Raw genomic sequence first — 20,222 nt, 5'->3', positions numbered from 1 at the left:
AGCAACCGGTGGTCGCCCCTGGCATACACTTTATGCTTCAGCAGGCAGCAGGTATTTAGGGCACAACCAAATTCAACCAAATCCTCATCGAATATGTAAATAACTCAATGAGGAAAGCTTTCCTTCTTAGTAACCCACACAGCCGCACGGCCTTCTTACAGAGGATGTGACCTGTGATTGTCCAGGGAAAGCATCCATTCCCTTAGTCATCGCTGCATGCGGATAGTCTAAACTTATTACAAAACTGCCCACTGAAAAAATAGCACATCTCTGTCTTTGTTAAAAAAGAAGAATAAAAACATAAGGAGTTTAAAAACGCCGGTGGGTTTTAGGATTGATTTGATACCTCTTTTCCTTTCCCTCTTTGTTTCTCTCTATCAGGTTAGCAAATTCCCATGCTGTACTTTTAAGATCAAATGGCTTATCAAATCACACGTCCCTCCTCCCCTGGTATTTGGATATACTCAGGGAGCCCTGGAAAGCTTTCACCTGAGCCCTTCTTTGAGGTCTGGCGAGGTTCAACAGAAGTGTGTTAGAATTAAGGTAAAGGCTGTACCCCCCCCCCCCCCCCGTGTTGGATACAGGGCTCAAAGATGATTGGATATCTTCTGAAGCCTCCGTCTCCTGCAGAAGCCACTTGTGGAGGTAACAAAAGACTGATCTAGCTATGGGGAGACCAATATCACAGACATTCGCTTTGGGGAAGAATACGTGGTATCTGCTCTTAAAACTAGGCTTGCAGTCCCAGTTACAAGCCCTACAGTCCTGAAGAATGGCGCTGCTGCCCTGGAGGGGACTTCTGAGTTTCGAATTTCCACCAAAGACTGTAAGATCCAGGCCGAATCAAGTGCCTCCCTAGGGCTTCCTTCTCATGTCACGTGGGCCATTGACAGAGCCCCGAAAGTGGAAGCCAGCATGATGTAGAGGAAAATAGCGAGTAGTAGCCTTCGTGGATTCAGAGCTCTGGCAGCTAGGATTTTTAAGATCCACCTAGAAGAATTTAGATTCTTAATGAGAGCTGGCCTTAGACTGTCTCAGGGTGCTTGAGGCACTTCCCAAAGCCATGCACACTTCATGCTGAGAGGTCAAGGCCATAAACCTCAGAGATGGTGTACAAACTAATCATAGCAGGAACTGGTGCTTCTAAACAGAACTCTCTGCAAAAGCTGGAGGAAACCAAAGGAGTGGATGTAATGTAAACTACACATGGTCTTAAAAAGACACTGCCAGAGAAATCCAACAACATTCCAAAAACAATAAAACAAGACCTGGAAAAAAAATGGACATGAAACTAAGAAGCCCTACATGTGTCCTTTCTGTGTGTTTTAGGAGCTCCTGAAGTGTGTGTCTACAAGGACATGGGAGGGAAAATTGGCTTTTGTGTTCCAAGCTGCCAAGGCCCTGGACTGTTGTACGGATGGAGAAACGGCATCCTGATGGACGTGACTTTGGATATTGCTTTCATTACCATTCTTGAGTGGAGCGTCGTGGGGTTACCAAGGTATTCTGGAGGTGCGTGTGCCTGGTCCAAGTCTTGAGGCACTCCTCCCTTCCTTCCCCTTGGGTCCTACTATCCCTTTTTTCTATGTGTATCATTTCAAGATTTCACCTCTTCGCAGTCTTGGTCAGTGGAAAGTTCTACATCAGACAGTCCAACTTCCATCGCCATAATCAGCGAGATGTCAGAGTCACTGCTTACAGCTGGCTCCTGCTCGCCTGGGAGGAGAAAGCAAAGTTCATGGTGAACATTGAACTGTTTTTTTGATGCTGGCTATTTGAATGCAATTGTCTTTAATACCATTTCTTTGATGGCCAAGAAAAAGGTCTTAGAAAAACTGGCTCTTTTGTAAAAATAAAAAAACAAAACAATAAAAAAATCCCTCATCTCGCACTATAGCCCCAAATAAATCCTAAAGAGGTGAAAAAGTTAAATGTAAAAAAGAAATGAATATAGCTAGAAGATGTATCTTATAAGTATATATCTAAGTAGAAAAATACCTAATATATTAAACTAGGGCAAGAAATTATATGTGGAAAAGCAGTTGAGCAGCTCACAGAATAGATTGATAAGTATGCATAAAAATCAACAAAATATTAAAAACATGAAACATAATATCAAAAGGCACACATCGAACTGGAAATACTTGTGAAAATTTCACAAAGGGGTATAGTTTCAACATATAGAGAACTTTTAAATCAGTAAGAAAAACTCACCAGGAAAATGGGCACAGATTACTATTACACAATTCACAGAGCAATACAATATAAACGACCGATAAATACAGGGAAAAAGTAGGCTACTCTTTTATGTTTATAAAATCTTCACTCTTTAAGAAAGGACAGTATTACACTGAGGCATGTACTTTGATATAGTACATGTAGAACTATGACATTTTCATTTCCAGAATGTATAATGAGAAATAATCAGAGATGCAAAAATATTCATTTAAGCATTATTTATAGCAGCAAAACACTGCAAGTAACAAAGTCCAACAATATAGCATATCTGGTACAATGTGTTACTTCTAGAGGACAATCTTTTTTTTTTTTTTCCAAATAGTTTATTGTCAAATTAGTTTCTACATAACACTCAGTGCTCATCCCCAAAGTGCCCTCCTCCATGCCCATCCCCCCCTCCCCCCCACACCCATCAGTCCTCAGTTTTTGTCATCTAGAGGACAATCTTGTTGTAATAATTAAAGTGGCATTTCCAAAGAATTTGTAGTTACATAAGAAAGTGCTCACAGGATTCTCTTAAGTAAAAACAGAAGTATTCAAAGCTTTATAGGCAGTGAGGCTGATGAGAAAGTTAACAAGAAGCAAGGAAGCCTAAAACATCAGTAAGAGTTGTCTCACGTTTGAGGACTTATATTCGTTTTCTTAAAAAAATTTTTTTTCAGTTTTACTTCCAAACATTCTTCAATGAACAAGTGTCATTCATTTACTCAAGACATAATGAGTCCCCACTATGTGCAAAAGGATTGTGGTAGATGCCAAGGACATAGGTAAGAGCAAGACAATTCCTATCTTCAAGGAGCTCACTGTCTAGTATGCTGGCACACCATTAGATAGTCAATCACCACACAATGAGACACACATAACGCTGGCAGACACACTTGGTGTTATTGGAGCAGGGAAGAAGGCTACGTAACTACCTGCTGAGTCAAAGGATTCCCGTTGGGTGTGACATCTAAGTTGAGTCCTAACTCATGTTTTAGCCCGATGAATGAGAAGGAAGCATCTTTTAAGCACTAGCAATACCATGTAGAGACAGATATGTCTGAACGTGAGAGGAGCTCTTCTGCAGATAGACATCAGATCATATTTAAATATGACTAATGCAAGGTCAAGCTGGGGAGTCTGAAGGAAGGCTGAGGTGCTCAACTGCATAAAAGGCAGCTTTAAAACCAAAAGATCGTGCGTGTCCCATTACTGTGCCAAAGAAACATACAATTAGATCAACAAAATGCCTAAGTACTAAAGAAGCTGATGGTTCTTTCTTTTTTTTTTTTTTTATGTTTTTATTTATTTTTGAGAGAGAGAGAGAGAGAGACAGCATGAGCAGGGGAGGGTCAGAGAAAGAGGGAGACACAGAATCCGAAACAGGCTCCAGGCTCTGAGCTGGCTGTCAGCACAGAGCCTGATGCGGGGCTTGAACTCACAAACCGTGAGACCATGACCTGAGCCGAAGTGGGATGCTCAACTGACTGAGCCACCCAGGTGCCCCAAGAAGCTGATGGTTCTAATACTTTGGCTCTGATAAACACCGATATAATTTTCTTCATGTTGAAGTATAATTAAGGAGAATATATGAATTTTATGAAGGACAGTGAATTCTTTAAGATGTTTAAAAAGAGACAAACAGAACTAACAAAGAGTTATGGCCTTAAGAATCAGTTTGAGAGGGGCGCCTGGGTGGCTCAGTCGGTTAAGCGTCCGACTTCAGCTCAGGTCATGATCTCACGGTTCGTGGGTTCGAGCCCTGCGTCGGGCTCTGTGCTGACACAGAGCCTGGAGCCTGTTTCAGATTCTGTGTCTCCCTCTCTCTCTGACCCTCCCCTGCTCACGCTGTCTCTCTCTCTCTCTCTCTCTCAGAAATAAATAAAACATTTTAAAAAATTTAAAAAAAAGAATCAGTTTGAGAGAAATGGGCTGTTTCACAGGGACATATACCTAATCTAAAGACTGAACTCTAATATGTTTCCTAGGCCCATACGTGCATGAGGTTCATAGAAATATAGACAGATCAATGGCTAGAATAAAACTTTGGAAACAGGAAGAGAAAAGCATTTAACATTTGAAAATGTAACTGGTCATTTAGAAAAAGGTGAAAGTGGATCCCTACCTCACACTTCACAACAGAATACATGTTAGGCTGGCTAAATACCTGTGTCTTTTATGTTTATAAAATCTTCACTCTTTTTGTTGTGCAGGCTGTGCTTGGTACCACTCCAGAGAAAGCCTTCACTTTGGAGTCTCAGTGAGCAGTGGTGGCTGGATTGGGATAGTGCACAACTTCTACAGCTGGACACAGGAGCTTGCTCTTTTTCCCAGATCCACTAAGTCATTGGCCCTTTGTACATTTTTTTCGGTTGCTCAGATCTTGTTATTGTCTCTTTCTACCTTTTTCCTGTCTATGTTGACCCACTCCTTACAAAATCCCTTTGCTGTAGTTTGTGTGGGGCTTTAGGAGAGGGGGAAGTAGTTTCATGGAGCAATCCACTCTTTCCACTCAGTGCTCTCCTAAAGCATCACTTTTACATGAGAAATATATTTAATTAAAATTATACTCATGAGAACTGGGAATCTACCTTACTTTACGAGACTATATCCTGGTTTCAGCTATTGGGACTACTCGTGTTACTTTGTCTAAGTCACTTTCTCCACTAGGGCTCGTTTAGTTGTCTATGAGTTTGGACTGTGTACTGCAGAGTCCTTTCCAGTGATTCCAGTTTGTACATATACATGTTGATGCCAAACTAGCACAGTGCCTCATACGTGGTGGGTTCTCAATAAATATTTACTAGATACCACTGAGGAACAAAGCTGTCTCTCTTTTTTCATAACCCTTCTAATTTTTACTTTTTATTTTAAACACTTTTCTTAATTGAAAAGAAGATGTACTTGTTGTATATTGAGTACAAGTATATCCTAAACGGGAGAATTCACTACTTTGTGGTGTGATGACAGCTGAACTATTCTTATTCCTGGAGATAAAAAATGAGGGTTGTGTTATAAAGATATAATCTCTCTTTCTCCTCCTCACCCTTTTTCTTCTTTTTCTTTTTTTATAATGGTCCAGAACCAACTTAGCTCATGAAAAGCCAAAACCTGCAGCTCACAATGAAACTGTAAGCAACCAAGGAGCTCATCATGGAGTGATTTTGTAAGTTTCACAAATATCTAGTAAAAAAAAAAAAAGTAGCACAGATGAAGGGTTGACTCAGAGTCCCATAAAGACAGCTCCTTGTACCTGCAGGGGCAGCCTCTCACCTTCACTCCTGGTTTTTTCAAGACACCAGTCTTAGCAGATTTTCTAGATTCATTCTCACTGCAATGTTTTCTAAATTGGAACTTGTGAATTGAAAAAAGAAGGGCCACAGGGACTGCTATGACGATGGCTGCTGAATTCATGATGCTATTTTGGAAACTTGACTGTCCCACACAGCTCCAGGCAAAGAGGAATTCAGATCAATGAAATCATGTATTTGCCAAAAGTGGTTCAATTTTTATGACGTAGCATTGCATCAACCACATCACCTAATCATTTTCCATGTCAAAACTTTAAAAACATGATCTGAAGACACTTGGAATTATTTTTTTCACTCTGTCCTGTGTTTTCCATTGAACTTAGTTTGCTCCATTTTTTAAACATTTTTTAATGTTTATTTGTTTTTGAGGAAGAGAGAAAGAGAGATAGGTAGAGAAAGAGAGTCTGAGAGAGAGATACACACACAGAATCTGAAGAAGGCTTCAGGCTCTGAGCTGTCAGCACAAATCCTGATGCAAGGCTCAAACCCACGAACCATGAGATCACAACCTGAGCCGAAGTTGGTCGCCTCCCCACCCAGCCAGGTGCCCCTTCCATAATTTTTCGAAACTTTATCTTTTAATTAAAGCAGATGTTTTACTGTGAGGCCAAAACAATACAAATGAAAACACTGTCACTAAAACATTTAGAAGGTTCTCTGTAGGTGGTACTAATTGGGGAATGTAAAGTAGCTATTAACAATACAAATGTTCACTGAATGTTACCTTCTTCCCTGCAAAAGCTGATATAAAAGGAATGCAGAAATAACATTGGCCTCTACTGACTTCTCACAACAACACTTTGATGTGGGTATCATTATTCCTGTTTTACGGATGAAAAAATATATTCTCAGTCCATTGGACATAGTAGTATAGTACTTACTTGACATACTCTCTTCTTTGGGGTTCATGCACTGTACAGACATTGAAAGAACTGAAACAGAGTGATAGGAATCCATTTAATAGTTTAAAAGATCTTGTCGTTCAGTGAAGAACAGATTAACAGCACAAAGGGTGGAGGGAATCTGGAGGAAATGATTGCAGCAAAACAGAGGAAATGTGGCTTGGTGTGGCAGCAGTGAGTGGAGATAAGGTGACAAACTGAAGAAATATTTTAGAAGGGGGATATATAGAAAGGTGGTGGGCTGGACAAGGGCAGCAAGAGAGGAGAAAGTAGAAGCTAGCCCCCATATTTCTTGAGCAATACTGGTACATTCACTCAGCTGGAGAAACTGAAAGACAAACTGGTGGGCAGAGGTCAAGAGTTCAGATTTGCGCGCGCCATATTTGAGACGCCAATAAGACATGCAGAGGAGATGTGGAGTCAGCAGCTACGTATAGGAGTCTGGAGGACAAAAAATGAAGTGAGAGGCTTCAGCATAGAGAAGAGATTTGAAACCATGAGACCAGATGAGGCTTTTTTAGGAAAAGCTTATAGGGTAAGAAAATAACACCAGGGACAGAGTTCCTTGAAACACCAAAATGTACTGCCAAAGACTCCAACTCATGCCTCTGACGTGACTTGTTTGGCCTGACCATGGTTTTTTGCTTTTTGTTTTGTTTTATTTTTTTGTTTTTAAGTATGAATTAGTTACCAATATTTAAAATTCAGGATATTTTACATACAGATTTATACTTGAAATTGATCTTGGAAAAGGAAAATATCTGGCAATATATGTCCAATTCCCAGAATGAAATCATTGAGGGGAACAGAGTGAGGCCTGCCCCGCTTAGCTCAAGGCAAAGAGGCTCTGGGTCTCCACAGCTGTTGAACAGTTTGCTCCCCTGGTTCATGTTACGTGGCCTGTGTAGTTACTGACGTTTAAAACCTCATAATTACAGGGAGGGTGGAAGAACATCAGAGGAGGGTGAGCCCCCTAAAAGCCTGAAAATGGCCAGAGAATACTGTCATTGATTCATTTCCTCCTTTCCTTTTAAATATATTTTGCTTACTTCCTTTATAGGCATTGACTCACAATTAACAATCCATACCCAAGGCAACAAGGTACTGTATTACTGATTTGGTTGGGTGGATTTTAAGACTAATCCCGTCATCTAATTTGTAGTCTTGAATTTCTTTATCGCAGCATTAAAGAGCATCGGATGAAATGGTGGGCAGAAAATACTCCATTTTAAGTGGAGCTTTGTAACCTATTTTCTTGATCCATAACTACTGCTTTCATACATTTCCACATTTAATTCTAAGTAAAATCCATCAGTAGCCTTGTGGTTAACCAAAAAATTTTTAGTGTTGGGATTTATTAATTCTATTCGGTCCATAAATTATTAATTTCTTTGGTTTGTCTCTTTCTTCTTTAATACATAAAAAATTACCTAAGGACTCACAGTTTCCCTTTGTGAAATGGGCACTGTGGCTGCAGTTCCGCTGTGGGTTCGATACGAGCGTGTATAAAGTGTGCCTGGATGACTGTTCAAGTGCCTTCCAACCTGAGAATGTAAGACCCTGAAACCTGGCTTGTCTGGTATCGGGCATGCCTGGCCTGTTCCTATCACTTCCTTGGCTCAGGCCTCTGCCACTGTCAACACTCCCATTCAGGGGTGTCTTGGTGGCTCAGTTGGTTAAGATCTGACTCATGTCATGATCTCACAGTCAGTGAGTTCGAGCCCCACACTGTCAATGCAGAGCCTGCTTGGGATTCTCTGTCTCCCTCTCTCTCTCTCCCCTTCCCCTGCTCATTCCCTCTCTCTCTCCTTCTCTCTTAAAATAAATAAACTTTAAAAAAAAAAAAACCCACACAACCCCCCCTACCCCAAATAAACACAGAATCCCACCATGCCCCTTCAGAAACAGGAGGTACTCAGGAGATGTCTATAGCATTGAAACTGAACTGAAGTTCCCCTCTGGTCATGTAGGGCTCAAGTTTTATATTTTATTAGCTAATAACAATCCTAATGCTTATTGAGTACTTAGTACATGCTAGGGATTATGCTAAGTATTTAAACAGATTATCTAATTTAATATTCAATATCAACCTATGACATAGTATTATTTCTATTTTCAGGCGATAAAACCAATGCTCAGGAAGGTTAAAAACCTTCTGAGCTTACACTGCAGTAAGAGTTGGATCTTGAATTTGAACCTAGATTTGTCTGACTCCAGAGACCATGAACTTGACCATATCTATACTTCAGAGGTAAGATTCTTAACCTGGGGATTAGTGGATTTGCAGGGGAATCCAGGTACCTAAAGTTACATGCACACTTAAATGATTTATATGCATACATATACTTCTCTGGTAAGAGGATTGTTCTCACTAGATTCTCACAGAAACCACAAAAAGGCTAAGAACCATTCACTGCAGAGATTTTGCATCATGGGTGAGTTGGAGACCATATTACCATATGCAGTAACAGTGGCTTGGCTGTCTTTTTAATGCATATTTTGGTTTACATTTCACTGACTATATGTTCTATTAACTTGACATGACACTCTTTATATGCAGTCACCACTTTCCTACTTAATTGTTTCTTTATGATGCTTATTTAAAGCTAAAGCAGAAAATTATCCTTCCCAGAATGAGGTTTGATATTTCCTGTGTGTCTTATGAAAGAAGGCATAGAGCAGTAGCAGGCTGGAATAAGTCCTTCTCTGTTAAGAATTAACAAACATTGCTCTCAGAGTAAATGTTTTCTGTGTTGGGAGAAAATAAGGTGGTGATGAATATAATCCCCCAGGTGTCCTGATTCTCCAGGAAGTTTGGTGTTCACACGCTGGGATCTGCTCTGCATCACATAAAAGCTTATTTTTTCCCATGTTCTTGAAAAATAAGGTTTCAAGGAAAAAATGGCACCCTTCTGTCCACTGGCACCAATGCCTATCTTCTTGAAAATAAGACATCATTTCTAATCACTTCTGTATTATGCAAGAGAACCGTAGGGGAGATGTTCAACCAGACTGGCTGACTTACATTATCTTTTCATCTCTTCTCAGACTCAAGGTTTCTTAGGGCAGGGCTGGGACACTGCCTGCATAGTTTCTATCATAATCTTGGTGGGCAAGTTCATCTGACTTCAAATGTGGAGTGTTTTCAATAAGGAAATGTGTTCCTTTTGCATGAGTTCCTTGTTTTATCTCTCTTGCCTAACAAGAATCTCTGAGGAGATAAACTTCTGATTTGGTTTAAATTTTCCTCTTATGAGGGGCTTCTACTGTGAAAATGGCTGGCCCGAGGGTCACTCTCCTCAGAGGCTGTGCGATATCAGTAACAACAGCTAGAATATATTGACTCCTTCCTATGTGCTGGGCATTGTGCTAAGCAATTACGTTACATATGTCATCCTCACAATGAGACTATGAAGTGGGTGTATGATTATCCCAATGACTGCTACACATTTTATAGGTGAAGTCAACTTGTCCAAAGTCAAGTACATAAAGGGGGCAGAAATGGAATCCCTATCCAAGGTAGTGATACTGACAATTACACCATTCTGGAATGGCAGAACTGCCAGATTTTATGTGGCTGCTAAGTTGTTCTCATAGACAACACTTGGCCACCTTTGGGAACTAGGCATTCCAAGGCTACAATATAAATGTATCCATCTGGCTAAGTGACTTCTAAATTGTTCAGATATAACTGGCACTTTTGCCTTTTTAAGTTCTTGCTCCGTAACGATGAATGTACACGTGTTGAGATCAAATCAGGAAAATTCCTTCTTCTCTTTCAGATGGGAAAGTTTAAAGCATTAGTTTTACATGGACTTGGAGAATTCCCTGGAAGTCTGTATATTAAGTAAGATCACATCGTTATGATTTCACTTTGCTTTTATCTTTTTTTAAAGTTTATTTATTTTGAAAGACAGCGAGGGTGCATGCGTGTACAAGTGGCAGAGGGGAAAAGAGAGGGGGGAGAGACAGAATCTTCAAGCAGACTCTCCAACACCAGCGTGGGAGCCTGACATGGGAGCCCAAACTCATGAGATCATGACCGTGAGATCATGACCTGAGCCAAAGTCAGACGCCAAACCCACTTAACCAACTGAGCCACCCAGGCTCCTCGGCTGTTATCTCTTCATCATTGGTTTTCTTTCCCTGAGATACTTCACCCAGGAGGGCAAAGATATCCTCCAACTGCTCAAACTTCTTACTGATTGCATTAATATTTTATTGAGTAATTCCTTTCTAAGTGCCCAAAGAAGGGACAATGTAACTTTCGCATCAGTTTTACATTGCTTTGTGCAGGAAAGGATGCAAAATCTAGTGAACATTTGTGTAGTTGACATTTATGTTGTTACAATCCCCAATTAGCACCACCTACAGACCACCTTAAGCATTAAGCGTAGTAGGTTAAGGAGAAATGTCGACCACCGAACCCGGTTCCTAAGGATTGTTTTAACTATTCAAGGCCCTTCAAAATTCCATTTGAATTTTAGGACTGTTTTTTCCATTTCTGCAAACAACAACAACAACAACAAAAACTCACATTGAGATTTTGATAGGGACTGCATTGGATGTGCAGATTACTTTCAGTGGTATGAACATTTTACAATATTTAGTCTTCTAATCCATGGCTATGGGATATTTTTCCATTTGTTTGTATCTTTAAAATTTCTTTTGGCAATGTTTTATAGTTTTTAGTATACAAGTCTTTCATCTCCTTACATTTATTCCTAAATATTTTATTCTTTTTGGTGTTATTATAAATTAGATTATTTTCTTAATTTCTTTTTCAGGTTTATCCATTGCTCAATTATTTTCTGTGTGTTGATTTTATATCTTGCAACTTTGCTGAATTCATTTTTTAGTGCTAACAGGGCTTAACCAACTGAGCCACCCAGGTGCCCCAAATCTTTGGGATATTCTATATAGTAGATCATGTCATCTGCAAACACAGACATTCTACTTCTTTCCTTCTGGTGGATGCCTTCTATTTCTTTTTCTTGCCTAATTGCTCTGGCTAGGACCTGCAGTACTGTTACATAGAAGTGGGGAAAGTAAGCATCCTTGCCTTGGTCCTGATCTCAGAGAAAAATCTTTCAGTTTTTCACTATTGAGTATGATGCTAAATGTGGGCTTGTCATATGTGGCTTTTAATATGCTGAGGTAATTTCCTTCTATTTCTAGTCTGTTGAGTGCTTTTTATCATGAAAGTGTATAGCATTCTGTCAAATTCTTTTTCTGTGTCAAGATGATCCTTTATTTTTATCCTTTGTTCTATTAATGTGGTATACCACATGTTGAAATCTATGATACATTTTAAGTTAAACTTATATATGGTGCAAGGTAAAACTTGGTGTTCATTTTTTCCCAAGATTTTTATAATCAATTTCTTGTACTAAATTTCCTTATTTTTATTAATTTTTTTAGTGTTTATTTTTGAGAGAGAGAGAGAGAGAGAGAGAGAGAGAGAGAGAGTGCATGAGTGGGGAAAGGGCAGAGAGAGAGGGAGGTACAGAATCTGAAGCAGGCTCCAGGCTCTGAGCTGTCAGCACAGAGCCTGATGCGGGTCTCGAACTCAAGAACTGTGAGATCATGACCTGAGCTGAAGTCAGATTCTCAACCGACTGAGCCACCCAGACACCCCTAAATTCCGTTATTTTTAAGTACCTATAGTGACTTCCATTTTCCTGACTGGTATCACTATTACAGGTGATGAGGCTGAAGAGACAGTATTAAAACTGAGGAGGAATTTGAATGCAGGCTACGGTGTCATGAACTTCTTTTAACATACGTGGATTATATTATAGTGTGCATAAGGACTTGCTTGGATACATTGCTGGAAAATAAACAATCTGCTTTTTTTTGTCAAAAAATAGCAATAATAATACTTTTTTTTGTACCCTGTAATGTGCTTTGGTGTATTTATGAGTACACATACACATGCATGTACATATACATAAACGATGCTTCACTTCACAGTGTATCTGACACATTTTATACCAGCTGATGCACTGCTATTATTGTATTTAATACATTTACTCAGAACCTGCTTTATTCCTTTCGCATTAAGACTCTTGGCTTCCTCCTTCTTTGCCCATTAATGTACTGGCAGACAAGGGGTACCCTCTCTTTCCCTGTCACTACACTGTTTCTGAAATGCTCTGTTTCTTCAGGGTTACTGGATGTAGGTTGATGCATCAACATTTCATAAAGAGCTCATTTGCCCTGTGACAGCCTCATCCCTACTGTTCGTATAAGTGTCACCCTGTTACGAGATAGTCCAACACAAGAGTAAGAGGAAACTAGAGAACAGGGATCTGATGGAAACAAAGTCTAGTTTAAAGGTCAAGCTACAGAACATAGCAGAGTTGGGAATCTTTTACTTCACTCTGGAAGGGACTTGGGGGGGGTGGCGCAGAAGTAGAAACACAGTTTCTTACACATATCTTTTTAAAATAAAGAAGCACCTAAAAAATATTTTTATGTTTATTTTGAGATGGGGGGGGGCGAGGGAGACACAGAATCCAAAGCAGGCTCCAGGCTCAGAGCTGTCAGCACAGAGCCCGACGCAGGGTTCAAACTTATGGACCGCAAGATCATGACCTGAGCTGAAGCTGGACGCTTAACTGACTGGGGCACTCAGGCGCCCCAAGAAAGAAACATTTTAAACAGGGACTTAGCTGAAATGTAAGTCCTCAAGAAGAGCAGAAGCAAAATGTAGGGTGAATAAATAGTTCAGTGCTAGAGACCAGACTCTGCTAAGAGCATATTTGGGTCTCTGTTGTCATTTCTTTAAGTTTTTAAATGTTTTTATTTCTGAGAGAGAAAGAAACAGCATGAGCAGGGGAGGGTCAGAGAGAGAGAGGGAGACACAGAATCTGAAACAGGCTCCAGGCTCTGAGCTGTCAGCACAGAGCCCGACGGGGGGCTTGAACCCACGAACTGTGAGACCATGACCTGAGCCAAAGTCAGACGCTTAGCCCACTGAGCCACCCAGGCGCCCCTCTGGTTGTCATTCCTGACCATTCAGACCATCTGCTTCCCCCATAAAGCACATGGAGAAGCCTACTTATCATACTTCAAGACTGCCAAGTCATCTGTTCAGAGGAACCCCTGGTTGTCCTCACATCTTCCAACAAATACTGCATAGTTCTTCTCTGGTGGGTGTGAGAATAGATCATGACCTGCGTTTTGGGGGAGGAGGGAAGGACTCAAAGCGGTAGCACACATAAGCCCTCAAAAACGGTTAGATTCATCTTAGCTAAAGAAAAGAGGCCTGATGTTTTCATCCAGAGCATGAGCTGATGTCCCGATAAACTACTGACATTCACAGTGCATTGAGATGGATGTGGCTTCCTGGAACACCTCATGGACTCTATCTGAAGTACAGAATCGCAAGAGCAGTGGTCCAGTCATACGTTATAAGATCATAACCTAACCCACTTCTCTGGCTCACAGAATGCAATTTCTAGCTCTTGTGTTCAGAGCAAAAACTAGAATTTGAACTAATATTTGGCCATGCAAGGGGAATCCTTGCCATGAGTTTAGGGTTGAAATAAAGGAGAGACAGATGATGTCATGTGATATAACGATTTATTAGAAAGATTATTTGATTATTCAGGTGACCAAAATATATTCTCAGATATATTTGGTCTTTATCTACAGTTTCTAAAAACACTTTCGAGCCACAAAAGTGAACTGGGTGTCTTGTTATTAATGAAGGTGGCTTCTGGACCTCACCCGAGGGCAGGAGGTCCAACTGTGTGATTGGAGTGTTGGGATTTTCAGTCCCACCCTGACCTCCAGGGAGTAGAGAGGGACCGGAGGTTGAATCAGCCAATGATCAATGACTTATTCAGCCATGCCTATGTCATGAAGCTTCCATGAATACGCAAGAGTGCACCTTTTTGGTCCCTTTTTTTCTAAGAGCTTCCTTCCACCCTTGGGCAACCAGAATGCTGTCGAGCCAGACCCCAAGCTCCATGAAGACAGACACTCCTTTGTTTGGGACCTTGCCATATGTATGTCTTCATATGGTTGTTGATTCGTATCCTTTAATACACTTTATCATATCTTTTAATAAAATGGTAAATATGTATGTTTTCCTGAGTTCCACCGGCTGTTCTAGCAAATTAATTGAACCTATAGAGGAGGTTGTTGGAATCCAAAATCTGTAGCTGGTCGGTCAGAAGCAAAAGTAAACAGCCTGGGCATGTGCCTGGCATCTGAAGTGGTGGTAGTGGGGGCCGTCCTGTGGGACTGAACCGTTAACCTGTGAAGCCTGATGCCATCTCCATGAGGATGGTGTCAGAATTGAGTTGAATTCTCAGACATGCTGCTGGTATCTCAGAATTGCTTGGTGTTATATGTGTGGGATCTCCCCCTTCTCCCCCTCCCTCCCCCCACCACCCTGCCATTAGAAATTGGGTCAGAGCATCCAGATGGCCAACAGACACATGAAACGATGCTCAGCATCCCTCCTCATCAGGGAAATACAAATCAAAACCACACTGAGATACCACCTCACACCAGTCAGAGTGGCTAAAATGAGCAAATCAGAGAACTCTAGATGCTGGCGAGGATGTGGAGAAACGGGCACCCTCCTACACTGTTGGTGGGAATGTAAGCTGGTGCAGCTCCTCTGGAAAACACTGTGGAGGTTCCTCAAAAAATTAACAATACAATTCCCCTATGACCCAGCAATAGCACTGCTAGGAATTTACCCAAGGGATACAGGAGTGCTGATGCATAGGGGCACATGGACCCCAATGTTCATAGCAGCACTCTCCACAATAGCTAAAACATGGAAAGAGCCTAAGTGTCCATCAACAGACGAATGGATCAAGAAGATGTGGTTTATCTATACCATGGAATACTCCATGGCAATGAGAAACAATGAAATCTGGCCATGTGTAGCAACATGGATGGACCTTGAGGGTGTTATGCTGAGCGAAATAAGTCAGGCAGAGAAGGACAAATATCATATGTTTGCACGTATAGGAGGATTAGGAGGAACTTGACGGAGGAACAAGGGGGAGAAGAAGGGCGGAAATGGTGGGGGAAAGGGAGAGAGGCAAACCATGATAGACTCTTGAATGCTGACAAAAACTGAGGACTGATGGATGTGGGGGGGAGGGGGGATGGGCATGGAGGAGGGCACTTTGGGGATGAGCACTGAGTGTTATGTGGAAACTAATTTGACAATAAACTATTTGCAAAAAAAAAAAAAAGAAAAAAAAAGAAATTGGGTCAGAAAACCTTAAAGAGGCAAGCTGATCTACCAGGTAAGGGGGCATGAATGGGAAAAGGCTATTAAGGTGGGCCAGACATTCTGGCCCTTGGGGATAGAAACCACTGGTCTTCCTCTCTCTTGCACCTCTTTTGTTTCATAACCAAGCAGATAAAGCCAGAAGAACCTGGCTTAATCACTCACTCATTCATTCAATCAACTAAGACACTGGATAGAAAAAACTTAGCCTAGTTTCTGGTTCAGAGAAACCCTTAATAGCATGTATGTTTTGATGATGCTAATGATAGAACTGGAGCTGCTGTTTATGCTGTTCACAGGTAGATGAACCCATCTCACCTCCTCCTAAGTGAGGAGGCAGACAAGGAACCCAGAGGCACATGCTGGTTGAATGGTACAATGTTTATCCTTATGTCAGTGTTGAGATCAGGTCTTCTAACTTCTTAAATAGCTCTTTCCAATGATTATTTCCCCTTTATGGGCACATTCTCCAACTTAAAAAAAAAAAAAAGAAAAAAGTAAGCCATACTCCCTTTTGATACAAATACAAATCCTTATCCTTCCTCATGAAAATGTTGACACCTGCTCCTCTCCCCATCATTTTGCCTTTGAGAATCACTGTTATGTTTCCTGAATCCTCATTTGTCAGGAAGATTTTGTTGAATTTTTAAAGTGAGTATTTTTAAAAAATGGTTTGCATTTTGGTGTTTTCCAGAAATAAAATTAAATCATAACCTTAGGGGATATTTCTCCAGACTCACTATCCCTTACCACTTGACACTGGTTCAAAAGGTTGAAACCTCTAAATGCTTTATCTGGGTTCAGTACCTCTTTAAAAACCTCACATTATCTTGAAGCAGATTTTCTTGGTGGAGGTGGTGGGGATGGAGGTACATACTTTCAAAAATGCTACAAAAGTGCAGGGACTAATGTAGTAACCTAAGCTGCTATGTCTCCATCATCAAGCATTGATACCGATTTTCAGGTGTCTGCCCAATGTCACCTCCTCAGAGAAGCTTTCCTTGTCTGTCTTCTTATAGTCCCTAGTCACTCTCTAATGCCTTACCTGGCCTTATTTTAATTTTATTTTTGATAGTCTTATCTTAACATCATATTCTATACTTTATGTCCTTCTGTCTTGTTCAATAGAAAGTAATCCCCATGAGGTCAGAGACTGCATCACCATAAGATTGCCCAGCACAGAAGTAAAGTTCTGAGTTATACTAGACTCTGAATATTCACATAGTAAATCATGTTAGATTTAAGTTCGTCTCTTCGTAAAAGTAAAACCAACAAAACCACACTGGTTCCCTTTGTACCTCATTTCTAGTTTTATGCTCCTGACGAAGCAACCACTACTACAATTTAACACAAATTTTTACAGTATATCTTATACAAACGTGTGTGTGTGTGCATGCATCTATCTACGTAATAAATAAGTCTATGAACAAATTAACTGCTATTTTGTGTATTAAATTTTTTACACAAATGAAACCTTGCTGTGTTGTTTTTCAACTTTTTTTCTTAATCTTGTTTTTCAGATTTAATCACATTCTGTATTTAAGTCTTTTTTGCTTCTGTTAACTAGTCTATATAAACACAGGCTGTATTTTATTTGTCCTTTTCCAAAATGAAAGACATTTACGTTATTTATAATTTCTGACTTGTAATGTATCTTCAATCGAATTCTCCAAAAATGCTAGTTTTCTTTCCTTTCAGAGTAAGAATACATGATCACTTCCTTCTCTAGGGAAAAGGTATTTTAAGGAGTTTTAAAAAACTTTTAAAAAAATGTTTTATTTATTTTTGAGAGAGAGAGAGAGACAGCGTGAGCAGGGGAGGCTCAGAGCTTCAGGCTCTGTGTCAGCTGTCAGCACAGAGCCTGACGCAGGGCTCAAACCCACAAACCGTGAGATCATGACCTGAGCTGAAGTCGGACGCTTAACCGACTGAGCCACCCAGGAGCCCCAAGAGTTTTATGTAGCTCCTAGGTACTATCATTTGTCTTGGCTTCCAGAAAATAAACATTGGAAGAATAAAAGAAATGAAGAAGTGTATGTGACCATTTTTTAATCGCTGGTCCCCAAAACGATTGATTATAATAGCTGGTCACCTGCCTGTATCTATCATTGTATTTTGTGATTACAGCAGGGGCAATGAAGATGGGAGTGACGGTGGGTGACAGCACTTGTAGAAAATGGCAGACTTGGCCCAGAATTGTTCTAACACCTCTTTGCACAATTATAACTATTACTGTTCTATCATCATCATCATCATCATTCATTACATTTGCTTTAGTTTATAACATTCTGTCAAACACTTGAGCCCATATGACAGCAGGCTGCCTGAATCTCAGAAAGGCTAAGTTACTCCCTCAACATCCCCTGAAGAGCCAGTAAGTAGGGGAGCTAGGACTTGAACCTGGATCTCCTGTTCTTGCTTGGGTGGGTTTTATGGTGCTTCACCAAGTGCTAGGGGTCCGTTGTAGGAGGAACCTGGGGCACTGCGTGTGATGGATGAGGACTGTGATGACAGTAACTGCCACAAAGGACAGCCGAGGCTGTTCCCTCCACACCCGTCCTCCCCCCCCCGCCCCAACATTTAGTGCCGCAATTATTCAGAGGCCCGTGACTACTTCATAGGGTAATGAATCTTTGCTGAAACCATTTGTTCGACCCTCTCATTTACTTTACTAATCTGTTCTTCATTTCCTTTGCTTATCCGATCTGTATTTCCTGGAAATCCAAAACAAGACAAAACAAAACAAGCATCTAGTAGCTACAATGAGCTTTACCAAATGCCTCTTCCTAAAGTGGTATAGGAGGGAGGGAGGTAGACTAACTAGTACATCACCAGACACTGTGCTGGGTATTTTTCATTTTCATTAGCCCTCCCAAACCAAAGAGTTTATCTCTTTTACTAAATTTGAATTGTCCTACCTGTGCATGGGGTTTAAAAATGGGTTTTGCTACTAAAAACCCAAACAAAAAGAAGAAAATGGGTTTTTGCTACTAAAAACCAAAATAGAAAGAAGGATGTGGCCAATTCCAGCTCTCCACAAAATGGCAGTTTGCATCCTGCTAAGTTGGTCTCTAGTAAGTGGGGTAGGGGCTCTTGAGTGATTTTCTTCTTGGCACCCACAGGTTCCTTCCCACTGGAAAGAGGTGTGCCCAGAGGTCGGAGAGTAGCACTGCTTGCCATGATCCCCCTTTTTCTGAAGAGGGCCTGTAATCCACAATATCTCTGACACCTGATTAATGGCAATGCCTTATTTCATTATTTAAAAATTCCATGCGTGCATTTTTTCTTCCTCTGAACTAGAGCAGACTGTTAGCTCTCTGAGGGCAGGGGCTTACTTTGTATAGAAAAGGCCAAACCTCTATCCCCAACACTATACTCATAAAAGAAATAGAATGCTCACCACCTCCATGTATTAAGCAAAAGAATGGGAAGACCTTACTAAATCACATTGGTGTTTTAAAGTCTAAAAACACTGGGGAGAGAGACTCCTACTCTTCTTATTTCAGTGCTGTGTGGAGAGTATTACACTAGGCTGTCAAGCAGGCCCACAGAATAAGCTAAGAAAAATAAGATCTAGACCTCACGGTAGTAAGGTAAGTGTTTCATTTACTTATATGGGCCAAGAATCTTATTCCTGCTCTTCCCAACCCCTTCACCTTAGCTTCTAGTTTCTTTTTTCTCTTTAATGGTTTCAGAATTATGCTCATCACCTCTCTGAGAAGAGGGGCCACCTATGTGGAATTCTGTCTCTGTGGCTGGCATGGGTGAGGGTGTGGCTAAGACAGCCATTCTGCCAGAGGCTTGCTAAACTTAAAAATGAAGAGATGAGAAGAATTGAAAAGGCACCACTTCTAGACGGACCATCATGACCGGGTGAACATATCCATGATAAACACAGAATTAGGAAAAGGACTTAAAACCCAGCAATTAAGGATGGAAAATTGAAGACGGAAGCATTTCATCCTAGTATCCCCAAATATGTGTTCAAAAGGCAAATATCCTGAGCAAGCCCATTGGGGGTTTGTAGAATTTAATGTGGAGGTTAAAGTCTTAGCATTTCCTGCACCAGCCTGAGTGTGGTCATCCCCCCATCCCTCTGTAAACTAATGAAAGCTATATAAACTCCTTATATAGACAAAGCCTTTAACAGATTTGGCAAATGAGACCTATTTAGAAGAAAAAAATAGCACTTGGCAAAGTAACTTCTACTCTGAACACATCTGTTTTACATCCATCAGAATCTAAATTTCTTCAAAGGAGGGGCAAATTCATCCTCATTCAGAACAGGCATTAAATATTATACCAAATCACTGACATCATTGGCAAAGAGGCTTTGTTTAACCGATGAAACTGACTCCTAGGTGAACTCCTGGTGAGGTCTACACTTAGGATCTTTTGTGATCCCTGCGTGACAGAGTCATTTCAATATGTGGCCCACGTGCATTGTGAATTTTGATTTTTTTTTAAAGGACATGCTACTGCAACTGGGAAAGACTATTGATGCCTATAATAAGCTGCCCTGCCATC

The 20,222-nt window shown here is 40.7% G+C and overlaps 1 protein-coding gene across 1 annotated transcript in view; it reads right to left on the bottom strand.

The window, feature by feature from the left end:
• Positions 1-1,304: 1,304 nt before the first annotated feature.
• The window catches only part of RNF150 (ring finger protein 150), a gene marked incomplete at its 5' end in the record, with an annotated part of 97,821 nt that continues 78,903 nt past the window's right edge, over positions 1,305-20,222 (bottom strand). Inside the window, one exon of the mRNA XM_039249159.1 lies at positions 1,305-1,716. Coding sequence (XP_039105090.1) covers positions 1,598-1,716 — 119 coding nt within the window. The remainder of the gene's footprint in view (positions 1,717-20,222) is intronic.

This window comes from Hyaena hyaena, unplaced genomic scaffold, assembly GCF_003009895.1.
Source record: "Hyaena hyaena isolate Hyena2069 unplaced genomic scaffold, ASM300989v1 scaffold_333, whole genome shotgun sequence".
Lineage (NCBI taxonomy): Eukaryota > Metazoa > Chordata > Mammalia > Carnivora > Hyaenidae > Hyaena > Hyaena hyaena.
Note: the sequence above shows the minus strand (reverse complement) of the source record. Positions and strands in the feature narration are given on the sequence as shown.